Source organism: Crocodylus siamensis, chromosome 1 (genome assembly GCF_052110815.1).
Source record: "Crocodylus siamensis isolate JL-2025a chromosome 1, ASM5211081v1, whole genome shotgun sequence".
Taxonomy (NCBI): Eukaryota; Metazoa; Chordata; order Crocodylia; family Crocodylidae; genus Crocodylus; species Crocodylus siamensis.
Window position 1 is genome coordinate 57678230 of NC_143395.1, and position 12470 is coordinate 57690699.

The window sequence follows — 12470 nt, forward strand, 5'->3', positions numbered from 1 at the left end:
ATCTATTCTATTTTAAGCAGTGCTGCTTGTTTGACACTCTTCACTATAAGTGTTCAGATAGGAGTTGGGGTGGCACTAAGGTGCGCGGTTAACAGCTCAAAGGTTGCAAGTTCCGGGTCTTAGCAGAGGCACTCACAGAATAGCCCTGCTAGATTCAATGAATCTGCAAATTCCACTAAATACCTTATCACAAAGACACAAAAAAGAAAAGGAAGTGCTCAGATGCAAGATCCCGGAAAGGAGGCACTGGGATAGGGACCAGGATGACTTCACAGTAGCAAGGACAGAATGATCTGTGATTATCTTCTCCACAGATCATGTTACTGAACCCCAACATGTTGTTACCACCAAGCGAACAGCAGTGAAACCTACTAGCAAATTGGGCCTCATTTTTTCTAGTAGCAGGGCCATGTAAAAGACAGTTGTTCCATTATAACTTTTTTCCTTTTTCACCTAAAAGTTCAAACTTTAACAAATCTCCAAGCTTTGGGGTTAAGATCAGACAATGTTATTAGCACTTCAGGAGAGGCTTAGAGCAGCAAGAGTTTAAACCCCACCTTTTGCATTGCGATAATTTAGCTGAAAAAATTCAGTAAAGGATGAGAATACTACTAAGGTATAAAAAAAGGAATAGAGGTCAAAAATGTTATGTCAAAAAAGGAGACAAGATATTTTGCCTAAAACAAAGAAAGAGATGAAAACAGAACACACAAACTCCTGAAACCTACAGCCAAAGTCCATGGTAAGGTCCCTGGCAGATGTTATTTTTGCTAAGCTACAACATTTGTACCAGCACAAAAAAATTAAAACACAGGCAGCCACATGTTCAAATCCCAAATCTGGAGCTGCACAAAGGCGTGCTCTCCAGGCAGGGCCAAAAGAAGGCTGCTCCATGGCTCCTTCTGCTTTCAGTGGAGCTTGGCAATGAGCCAGACCAGCTCACTGAGAGGTTTGTGAGCCCTTCAAATCCCCCAGCACTTCTTCATCCTGGGATCCCTAAGGGCCACTTCTTTGTGCAGTGATGCTGGGTTGCAGGTATCTGGAACTTTAAGGGGTCTTTAGTCCAGGATGCTTGAGGTATCCCTGGGGAGGGATCTAGCCCTGGTGGAATGGCCCCTGCCTGAACCAGTCAGCTAGTCATTCTGGTGTATGCAAGGGATGAGGGGTGTTCCTCTTACCCCAAACTAGGGTGATCATGACTTGCCAGCCTCAGACTCGGGTAGCAGCTAGGGTTGTCAGCACCACCCCGGTTTGCCCATAAGGATAGGGGGTGGAAACCTTGCCCCCTCCTCCATGCAGGAAACCCTGTTGGCAGAGGCAGGGGGAAAAGTCATATCACTTGATATTAACATGCCACATGTTCAGATTAAGGCAAGATACAAAGAAGCCAGAAAGATGTTCCACATTTAATGAGGATAATCAGTGAGACTGGTTTGCCATTTTTCTGTCTGGTTCACCATTTTATCACTTGATAAATTACTTCAAAGTTTGATATGTTACAATTTATCATGTACTTAACACTTCAGTAGTTCAATTGCATGATAAATGCAATGTCTGCCAGCAGCCTCATTCTCTGAAGTCCTTCCCAACATCCTTTGTTGCCATTCCTCTAATCATAAAGTTATTCCCCATAATTCATTGCCAAACTTTGCTACTTTTTGCAACATCTGTCCCTTCCCTCAGCTGATGGGTAGAAAGCCTGTGCGCAGTCCAATCATCCCCCAACCATCGGAATGCACAGACAGTTAAATCATTCACTTTCTACTGTGAACTCTGACTTCCATAAACATATTCAAACCATTCATTCTCAAGCTGTCCCAACCACATAATGTAAGCTCAGATCTTGTCTGTTATTACTTCTCACTGGAAAGGCATCCTGCATGCTCTTTCTCCCTTTGAAAGTCCCCTAAAATACCAGTTCTGTGATTCCAATCTGCATTTCTTCCCAAGTCCTCTACAACACAAACTACAAAATTCTTCTACTCTGTCCAATTGAAAAATGGTTGGTTGCTCAAACTTCTACCACTTTGAGTCTCTGTTGTGTGCACATACAGTACACAACTCTCTATGTTCTGAACAAAATTAAAACTTGCAACCCTGTATTGTGACCAACTTCCATTAATGGTATTTGCTCTACTTGGCTTTGTATTTCTTCTCACTACCTGTCTGTCAGTTTGTTTCTTTATCTAGGGTGTTTAGGCTACCCATCATCATGGTATTCAGACACTGTCATTTCTTCCAGGTGGTTTGCTGTTGTCCCTTCTCTGGGTCAGCTGTAACCAAATTCCTGTTTTAAGTTGGTTGTTCATCCTAGATGCAACATTATTTCTGTAAAGGACTGCTATTGTTCCCTTATCCTGTGGTCTTGAGAGATATGAATGAGGGCATTAATATCTGGAAGTTAGGTGAATGAGTTTCAGCAGCACTGAAAGTCAAGTTGGAACATGCAGCAGGTACTCAGTGCGCTTACTGGAAAAACAAAAGTCCTGTACCATAATACATTTTTATTCTTCAAGTGTTGATATATGATGTTGTCCCAAAACTGAAACATTTACAGCCATTCAAATCATGGTACAGTTTTTGCATTTGCTTCACAGAACTATTTTACATTAAAATCCATGCATGCAAAATTGATGTATTCATACACATTTCTCAGTGTGAGAGGTTACACATTTCTTTCCATTCATATTCTTCCAGGTGACTTGGATTATTACTGGCTGGATCCTGCCACGTGGCACAGTAGGGAGACATCCCCTATTAGTTCGGTAAGAAATAGGAAATCTAGGTTTATAGGTACGGATTAAAATATTAAAATGTTTGTCACATTTCATTTCAGTGAGATGAACTGATTATTGATACTAGAACTTTGTTCTAAACAAATCGTGTGAACATTTGTTTAGAAGATTATAAGGCTCAAACTGAATACAAATTTTCTCTCTTTTCTATATGAGAAAAATGATTTAAGCATTTTTTTGGGATAGAGATTTTTCTCAGACAAGGTTTTATATTTTAGTCCTGTGGACTGTCACTTACACATCAAAAAAAAAGACAAGTCTGATCCTGCTGGTGAGGGCATCAGTTAATTTTTTATCCTTGGCACTAATAAAACCAGGATCATTAGTTGCTTACTATGTAATGAATGTATGCAAAAGGACTGAATAACATAAATATTACTCACCAGGACTCTTACTTTATAAAAGGGATTTTCAAATCAGTGTAATATAGAATACTGCTTTTTTATTCCCTGAAATATGTTTTAATTGCATTAAAATTCAAACGACCTCATTAGGATGATTTTATAGTGGCACAAGATAATTATAAATATTTTATGAAGCAAAAGCCAACTGACACAGCATTGTAATAGACAGAATTTTGTTCAGTATTTAAACAAAAATGGATTGCATTTATCTCTACTGTCACATGATCATTCAACTGAAAATATATCTGTGTCTGTAAACCAAGAAGAGATTTCCATTCTTTGCTTCCAATGATATTTTTAATAGCATCCTGTAACGTGGCAACCATCTAAAGAAGGAGATCGCTTAATTGGACGTGTTATTCTTAACAAGAGAACAACTATGCCAAAAGAATCAGGTGCATTACTTGGACTAAAAGTAAGTATTACAAAGTTATGCTGTAAATCAATTAATTTCCATTAGGCTAATATACAGCAGCTTAGTTCACTATAACAATTACCTATATGAGAATTTTGTAGCACTGTTGCATAATTGTTTCTGAAACAAAAGGAATACATTTTTACATGTATTGGACAGAACCCTGAACTGATATATGTTTATCAAACAATAGTATTATATATAATAATTTTAATATAAAAGCCTTAATTTGTTTTCTGTCTGTCTATAACGCTTTATTTGCACTCTGATTGGCTGACTGAAACAACCAATCAGAGTGTGAACACAGCATTGGGACAAGAGGCAATAGCAATGGCAGATTACCACCATGATGGTGGGGACACAGGGGATGGAGGTAAGGATGAGGCTGGGGGGGAGAGGGGTCAGGACATTGTGGGGTGTGGGCACAGGCCTTCTGTCATCACCACCTGCAGGGCTGACACAGGTCAACGAGACACTGGCGGGAGGAGTAGGCCTGATGTGGCAGGGAGAAATGGCCATGCTGTGGCAGCAGGCAGGGAAAGAGTGGGCCCAGGCCAATGTGGCAGTGGTAGGAGGAGGGGAGGAGCAGGCCCAAGGGGGTTGGAAAAGCTAGCCTGCTGTGATGGAGGGAGCAGCAGGCCTGGCCTGATGTGGGCCAGGGCTCACTTCTCCGTCACCCCTCCTCCCCCTGTGTTTTCCCCAAACCCACTCCTCCCATCCCCCCACCATCGCAGTGTTGACCCAAGCCTGCTGCTCCCCCTCCCCCAACCTCTGCAGCAGGCTGGATTCTTACCATCCTTGGCCCCGGTCCTCCCCCACACCCCCTGCCTCAGGCCCAGGCCCACTCCTCCCCTTCCCCCATCGCCGCAGCAGGGAAGGGGGAAACGTGCCTGGACCCCAAGCAGCAGGAGGCAAGGGGGGAGTGGGCCCAGATGGAGGGGGGGCGACACATCTCCATCCCTGCCCACTTCACCCCCTTCATCATTCTTGATGGGCAGTTGGCTAGTGTATAATAAGATTCTGTTGATGAAGCAGTCTTTTATTATGTAACATATAATAACTATAGTTAAGTCTTTTAATTTAATCCTTTATGCCTGTATGCAGCATATAGTATATGGTAATATGACTTCCTGGATACAAGTATAATAGCCTCTCTTTGTTGAAAAAACGAAGAACTGAACCAGAGACCACCACTTGGAAACAAATTGTTAAAGCTTGAATTAAGAATTCACAGTGGGAGCTATTTTCTATAGATTGGACACAGAGGAAAACTTGCAGGACACATTCATCAGTGGGTCACATAAGCATACTTTTTCTGTAAAACCCACACAGGCAACATGTACATAGCAATAGAGAAAGGTTGACACATACACAGGTAAATATATTGTGAAATTTAGAACCTAGTCCTAGCAGATACTGAGTATCCTCTGACAAATACTTTGACCAATTCCTGTCTGGAGGTTCATGAGAGTAGGCCAAGTTTACAGTGCTTGTTGCCACTTTAGGGCACCTGCACGTGTGCCCAATGCCAGCTCCGATGCATGCTAATTAGCACAGGTCAGAACAAAATCAATTAATCAAGTCTGCTGGAGCATGACTAATTAGACATCCAATATTTTCTGTTTGCTGGGAAAAAAAGAAGTTTTAGCATTCTTCTTTACCCTCACACCCTTGAAGTAACTTGTATAATTTTTTCTCTCTGTGTATCATACATCCTCCTTAGGAGTATAATCACCTCACCTCTTGTTCAGTAGAAACCAGGAAAGGTCTGCTTACTATGAATGCTGCTTCTCTCTTTCCTTTATATTCTATCATATATTTGATAAAGAGTGTCACTTTCTATTGTTCTTGGCCAATGGCAATCCTTTAATTTTAGTAGTACACATATTATTTTTACTTGTGGTATCTATTATTGTATTAATGGCTTTTGGCAACTTCATGCTGACATGTTTATTAAGAATGTTTTGCGCTTGTGGATATCACAAACAGTTAATGATTGATTTGGACAAAATGTATTTTCTTGATTGTCTCAAAGTCGTATTTGGTGATTTCAGATTTAAAAAAAATACTGCATTTGGATTAATTAAACTAATATATTAAAGAGGAACATAAAGACAATTTCAGTTTCTGTTCATTCTGTGTGTGTCACAGTTGTACTTTGTACAAATAAAACTGGCCTTTTGGTATATGTGGAATTGTCCTCTGAATAGAGTTAATTTAAGGATATGACTGATGATGATGATGATGGTAGTGGATGGGTTCTTCTGGTAGTGGATGGGTTCTTCTCGACCTGGAAGGACGTGGGCAGTGGGGTTCCGCAGGGCTCGGTCCTCGGGCCCGCACTGTTCAACATCTTCATCAGTGACTTGGATGAGGGGGTAGAAAGCACCCTGTTCAAGTTTGCTGATGACACTAAGATGTGGGGGGATGTGGGTGCACTAGAAGGGTGCAATAGGCTACAAGCTGACCTTGACAGGTTGCAACGGTGGGCGGATGAGAATAGGATGGGGTTTAACACTGATAAGTGCAAGGTGTTGCACATGGGGAGGAAGAACCGGCACCACACTTACAGGTTGGGGAACTCCCCTCTTGCCAGCATGGAGACGGAAAAGGATCTTGGAGTCGTCATTGACTCCACGATGAACATGGGCCGGCAGTGTGGGGAGGCAGTCAAGAAGGCCAACCGTACCCTGTCATGCATCCACAGATGCATCTCGAGCAGGTCCAGGGAGGTGATCCTCCCCCTCTATGCGGCACTGGTCAGGCCGCAGCTGGAGTACTGCGTCCAGTTCTGGGCGCCACACTTCAACAGGGACGTGGATGATATGGAAAGAGTTCAGAGGAGGGCCACTCGTATGATCAGGGGTCAGCAGGGCAGGCCTTATGAGGAGAGGCTACGGGACCTGAACCTGTTTAGCCTCCACAAGAGAAGGTTAAGGGGGGACCTTGTGGCCTGCTACAAACTGGTCAGGGGGGATCAGCAGGTATTGGGGGAGTCCCTGTTCCCCCGTGCGCTCCCAGGAGTGACCAGGAATAACGGTCACAAGCTGGCGGAGGGTAAGTTTAGATTAGATATTAGGAGGCGCTACTTCACAGTCAGGGCGGGTAGGGCCTGGAACCGGCTTCCAGGGGAAGTGGTGCAGGCTCCTAGCCTGGGGATTTTTAAAAGGAAGTTAGATGAGCACCTTGCCGGGGTCATCTGACCGCGGTGCTCTTTCCTGCCAAGGCAGGGGGTCGGACTAGATGATCTACCTAGGTCCCTTCCGACTCTAGCTACTATGAAACTATGAACAGAGACAATTGTGAATAAATTCATTCCCAGTTTTAAAAATAATTGTAATGTGAATGAATAAACTGTACAAACTAAATAATTTAATTAAACTCTTTAATATATTGTCCAGTTTATGGATTGGAATCTCACAAATTTGTGATTATTCAGGTCGTTGGAGGAAAAATGACTGAGTTAGGACGTCTTGGTGCCTTCATTACCAAAGTAAAGAAGGGTAGCCTTGCTGATGTGGTGGGGCATCTAAGAGCAGGTAAAGAAATTGATTGTACTAAGGTAACTTTATTCGTGTTAATTTCTATATTAAAAATGTTACTAATATGTGGGAAATGTATATGTTCATGTATAAAAATTATGGTAAATAACAAAAATTGGTTCTGATGCTAATGTGAAAAGTTTTAATAATGTTACACCTATTATATCATTAGATATTTACATATGGCTTAGATGTATGCATAAAGTTCAAGACATTAATTATTGACAAGTTGCTAAAATTGCTATTAAGTAATATTAATGCAAATACAGAGAAAAATGCATATAAAAAAACAAAGCTTATTATTATGAGTAAAAAGAAAATGGTAGCAGGTCAAGAAATCAAAAGTCTTCCTCAAATCATTTATAATGAATGTTTCTTGTGTGCAGTAGTTTAACTGAACAACAACAGTAACATATAATGCTATCTAGGGGGGCTGCATTCAGATCTGATGCTAAACGTGAGGCTACCAAAAACTTCTTCAGTTGCTTTTTATTGTCTTTGCTTCTATTGAAACATTATTGAAAAAACAAGTGTGGTTTAGTGATTGGGAATGTACAATACTTCCTTTTTTCCTCATTTTTTTCTCATTGTAATTTGCTGTATTTAATTTGTTTGGTAGTATTCTATGATGATATCAATAAACCAGTTTTAAAATTAGGTTTCATTGCTCTAGCAATCTATACTAGAATCTATTTGCCTAGATCAGTGGTGTTCAACTGCCAGCCCCGGGCCTAATTCAGCCAGTATGGCTTGGTCATCTGGTCTGTAGGGCTCCCCTGGGTCCTGAAATTTTGGCAACAGGAGAGTGGTGGCATCTGAACCAGTGGTGTTGTTCACAACTGAGACCTGACCCTGTGCACCAACCCCATGGTAGATTCAGTTCACAAATTAACCTTGCCTGTGGGATCTGGCCCATGGACCAGCACTGTGCCACTCATCCAGGCCATGGGGCTAGAAGGTTGATCACCACTGGTCTAAATCATGGAATAAGTGGGATAATGATCACATGTTGTATAATGTGTTTGTAGAGACCTACCTAACTTGAAGTGAGAGAAAGCAATTTTTGCTGCTTGCTCATGGCCTGAAAAGCTGATTTCATGGTGGTTTTGTGGCAGCCCCACCCATCGGTGTTTCGTAGAGGAGAGTCCCTAATGGGAGGAGAGATGAGGAGATGGCTACCATCTTAACTGCTGGCTGCCCTTCAGGCAGCCCTACCCCTTGACACTGATTAGTGGAGAGGTATAAGGGGTCTTTGTGCTGCCTGACTAGCCAGCACCTTCCCCTCCCAGGAGGGCTGCAAGGCCAGGCTTCAGCAACAGCGAGGACTGCTGGCTCTCACTGGAGAGCCAGCATTTTATTTTTTTTAATTTGTTTTAGTTGATTCCCTGAGAAATCACAGCCAATGCCATTTTTTGTGGTGGCTGCAGAAATCACTATTTTTTGCAGTTTCTGTGAAAATCAGAAAACCTCAATTTAAGTCGGTCCCTAGAAACTAGGAAGGAAAAAGGAAAGCTAGCTATTTTTAAATAGTAGTAAATACTTTGCAGGTTTTTAAGAGCTAAATATTAGCTTTGCAAATAAAAGTTAAAGCTGTTGGGGGTTTCCCATATATTGTTAAGTCTTTATCTAATGTCTTGGAAAATACGTTTGTGTGCACAGAAATCAGTGATTAAGATTTTTTTTTTCTTCCTCCACCTATGATGCCAATCAAAATAATCTCACATGCCCCAGGTTGCTGACCCCTGATTTAAGGCTTTTTGGAGCTAATTAGCAGGCAGCTGGTAAGCTGTTTAAGAAGAGTTTGAACTAATGGAGAGAAGCTATTGTTTTGCTGATGGGGTAATAAACACTATTATCAGCCCCCTGCTGACTTGCTTGCCTGTCAGTTTGCTGCAGACATTATAAAGGAGCAGGGAGGGAGATTGAAAAGCTCAGTATCATCATCAGATGCATGCACTGCACACCCCCTCCCTGGCCCCAGAGTGCTAGCAGGGGGCTGGGGGCTGGCAACACTCCTATCCCATGAGCAGCCAGTGGGGAAAAACCTGGCATGGTGCAGGCAGACATCCCTAATTAAAGCAATCTGCCAGGGCCTGACCATGGCCCCCCCCCAGCTCAGCAATTATGCAAGAAAAGGGAGGACTGCTGTAGCATTCTCTAGCTTCTAGCCTGAGTCACTGTAGGCATGTGCCTGAATTTCCTCACTCCAGAGACAATGTCTGTCTAGTTACAAACTGGTTCAGCCTAACCACGTCTAACCTGCAAAAATTGAATCAATTCAGGCTCAGGCTTTTTGAATGATTGTCCCAAGCCAAGGAGGTAATTTAGTCCAAACCCTTGCTCAAGATAGAATCATCCCTAAAGCACTGAGTTTGTGATCAGGTCTCTAGCTTCTTATACCTAGAATTGTCTTTCTGGCAAAGAAGGCAGGGTACAACAGTCTCAGAATTTGACTAGGATGGACTTTTTCTCTTATGGACCATTTGTTTGGTTTGTTAAAAAGTACATGTTTAAGTATTTGTTTTAGATCTCATAAAAAAGGAGCAGCTCCAGAGGCACAGCCTGACACCATGCTGATGATGTGTTGGTTCAGTACTATATCTGAAAAACATTAAATCACCATCCCTAAGTTATATGCTAATAAAAGTAAATGCTACGTGATACAGTATTGTGCTGCAGTGCTTTTGACCATTGCTTATAATGGGCCCTAAAAGAATACATATACTTACTGATTTCCTGAATATTAATTATGAATTCTTATTTGTTATATAAATTATTTTTAAAGCTTTCCCTCCTGATTTAATATTGTCAAATATACTGATGAAGCCTGTTGGATTCTAGCTGTTGGCTACCTGAAGAGAGTAACATCCAACAATTCCATATCGGATTCAAGCTGGGAACCACTGATTCATCGGCTACTTTTCTTTCTTTTGTTCATTTGGTACAGGCTATAAAGACTGTTGTTTAGATGCAAAGGTTACATTGAGCATATGTTATATAACTCGCAATGCAAAATGTTGTGATTTGTATGGATGTACTGCTAAATGCATAATATTTTATTTTTTAGAGATCAGACTGTTATAAAGAGGATACTATCTCTCGTTAATAAAGTGTCTCTTAATAGGTAGTATACAGCTTCGTTTCATGGTATAATGCCTGTTGCTATATTGTCTCTAAAATATTTAAATGTTTTCATAAATTCGTCAATCTAAATATGGTATTGTTTTTTCAACCTTAGTAGTAGTTTGACAAATTAAAATAGAGAATATCAAATCCAAGAGGGTATGTAATATCCAATTCACAAGAGAATATTTGATTTGGGGAAATATAACTTAAGAGATACATAGACTTTGTAACATATGTTTTTCATTTTTGGGGAAAAAATGTGGAAAATGCAATAAAAAGTGCACTTCTTTTTAACTTCAAGGGGATGAAGTTCTAGAATGGAATGGTAAACCCCTGCCTGGAGCTACAAATGAAGAAGTTTACAACATTATTTTAGAGTCAAAATCAGAACCTCAAGTTGAAATTATTGTTTCAAGGCCTATTGGGTAAGGCAAAAAACCTACTTTTTAAAAAATTCATATATATTTAAATATATATATATATAGCACTGTCACATTTTAACTAGTTTGCAAATTCTTATCTTTTTAGTAATGGAAAGAAAATTTACCTTTTATAACTTGACTTATTATCTGTATCTGCCAATTACAAAATTTATTTCATACTGTAGGTGCAGTAATATCACTGTTGGGATAAATTTTATATATTATCATAATGGCAAATGGGAAATTTCTAGGATGTGCTCAAATGAGGCTCTCTTCCATATCAGTATGAGCTATGCATGAATAAGCCATATTTTAGTCAGGTCTCAGAACTTCCTTTCCCAGTCCTTGTCCTTCTGACAAAATACCTAGCAGAATTCGCAGATTTGTTTGAACCTGACATGGCTGTGAAGTTACGACCCCTGTGCTGTCAACCATGTGCTTGAGTGCCCATACCACCCTAGCCACCATCTCAGAATGATTCATCCACAATAATTTCACTAGCATGAACACCGTTGAATTGGAATCAGGCACCAAAAAATCATGAAGAATTAAACACACTGATGTAGCAATAATAAATATTAAATAGTAATAAATATTATAATTTAAATGATGTAATCATCAAAAGGTGTCCAATAGCTAATTTGTCTATATAGTGTCACATACAATAATTCCAATATTCATTATAAATTCTAATTCTAATTTATTCATTGTTAATTTAGTCTAAGTGTGAAGTTAATGATACTACATTGGATGTGACTTTTCCTTTACATGCCTGTACAAATGAGTCCCAAGATAAATCAGTAAAACTGTTTACTTAACTAAGTTTATAGGGTTTGGCCCTATAATTGCTTCAAAATTGATATAGGACAATATTTTGAATTCCTCAATAAAACAATTCTTTTTTTGAAGTCATAGTGAGTGAGTTGTGCCTGAAAAGAGTATGCAAGATTTAAACCATATGAATAAGCGAAGAAGTAAAATAAACTGAGATCTTCTTCACTGTCTTGTAACTTCATATTTATATTTAAATATTAGGTTACAAGTTTAAGACTGATGTTCTTATGTAAAGTATAATTCAAAAGGACAATAGGGCTACTTTTCTTAATTTTTCAAATTATTTTTAAATAGACATGGACTGAAACTGCCATAGTTGCTTTTGGGTTGCATACCTCTTCAGTTTCACATTTACTTTGGCTATTATAAAATATGATTAAGTGTGCAATGAATTAAAATCTTGTTTTGACATTTTAAGCAGATCCAAAGTTGCAGTAAGAAAGGTGGGATTTAGATCCTTATTTTTTTCAACACGTTTTTGATTTAGGTTTTTTGTTGTTTTTTTCCCCTCAGGAATAATGAGAAATAAGTGACCAACCTTAAGTTTAGCTTCAGATAAAATATACTAAAATTTAAAAGTATAACTTTAGTTTTTCATTTGTTAAAATTTCACATACTGTAGCCAAATTGTATCATACTGTTATATTCACCTTAGTCATATCATAATTTCAGTGAGACTGCTCATATTATTAAAGCAAGTAGAATTTGGCACAATATTGACAAATGGCTGTATACTGTACTTTTCCAAGTCTGACCTTTTTCTACTTACTGGCACTAAGGAACAAATAAATATAGTAAGTGGACAGAAGCATATCACTTGAAATGGAAGGCTTCGATTAGGGCCTTGATCCTGATATACCACTGTTGCAGAAGAAACTCCAGTTGAATTTTACATCAGGAGGATGAGCACATCAGGGGCACAGACGTACTGA

At 39.8% G+C, this 12470-nt stretch overlaps 1 protein-coding gene across 24 annotated transcripts in view; it reads left to right on the top strand.

Annotated features, from left to right (window-relative positions):
• RIMS1 (regulating synaptic membrane exocytosis 1) overlaps positions 1 to 12470 on the top strand; it is a 564390-nt gene that overhangs the window by 330764 nt on the left and 221156 nt on the right. For all 24 annotated transcript variants that reach the window (XM_090034746.1, XM_090034752.1, XM_090034757.1 and 21 more), the window contains 4 exons: positions 2698 to 2765; positions 3504 to 3614; positions 7054 to 7153; positions 10584 to 10707. In XM_090034746.1, coding sequence (XP_089890872.1) covers positions 2698 to 2765; positions 3504 to 3614; positions 7054 to 7153; positions 10584 to 10707 — 403 coding nt within the window. The remainder of the gene's footprint in view (positions 1 to 2697; positions 2766 to 3503; positions 3615 to 7053; positions 7154 to 10583; positions 10708 to 12470) is intronic.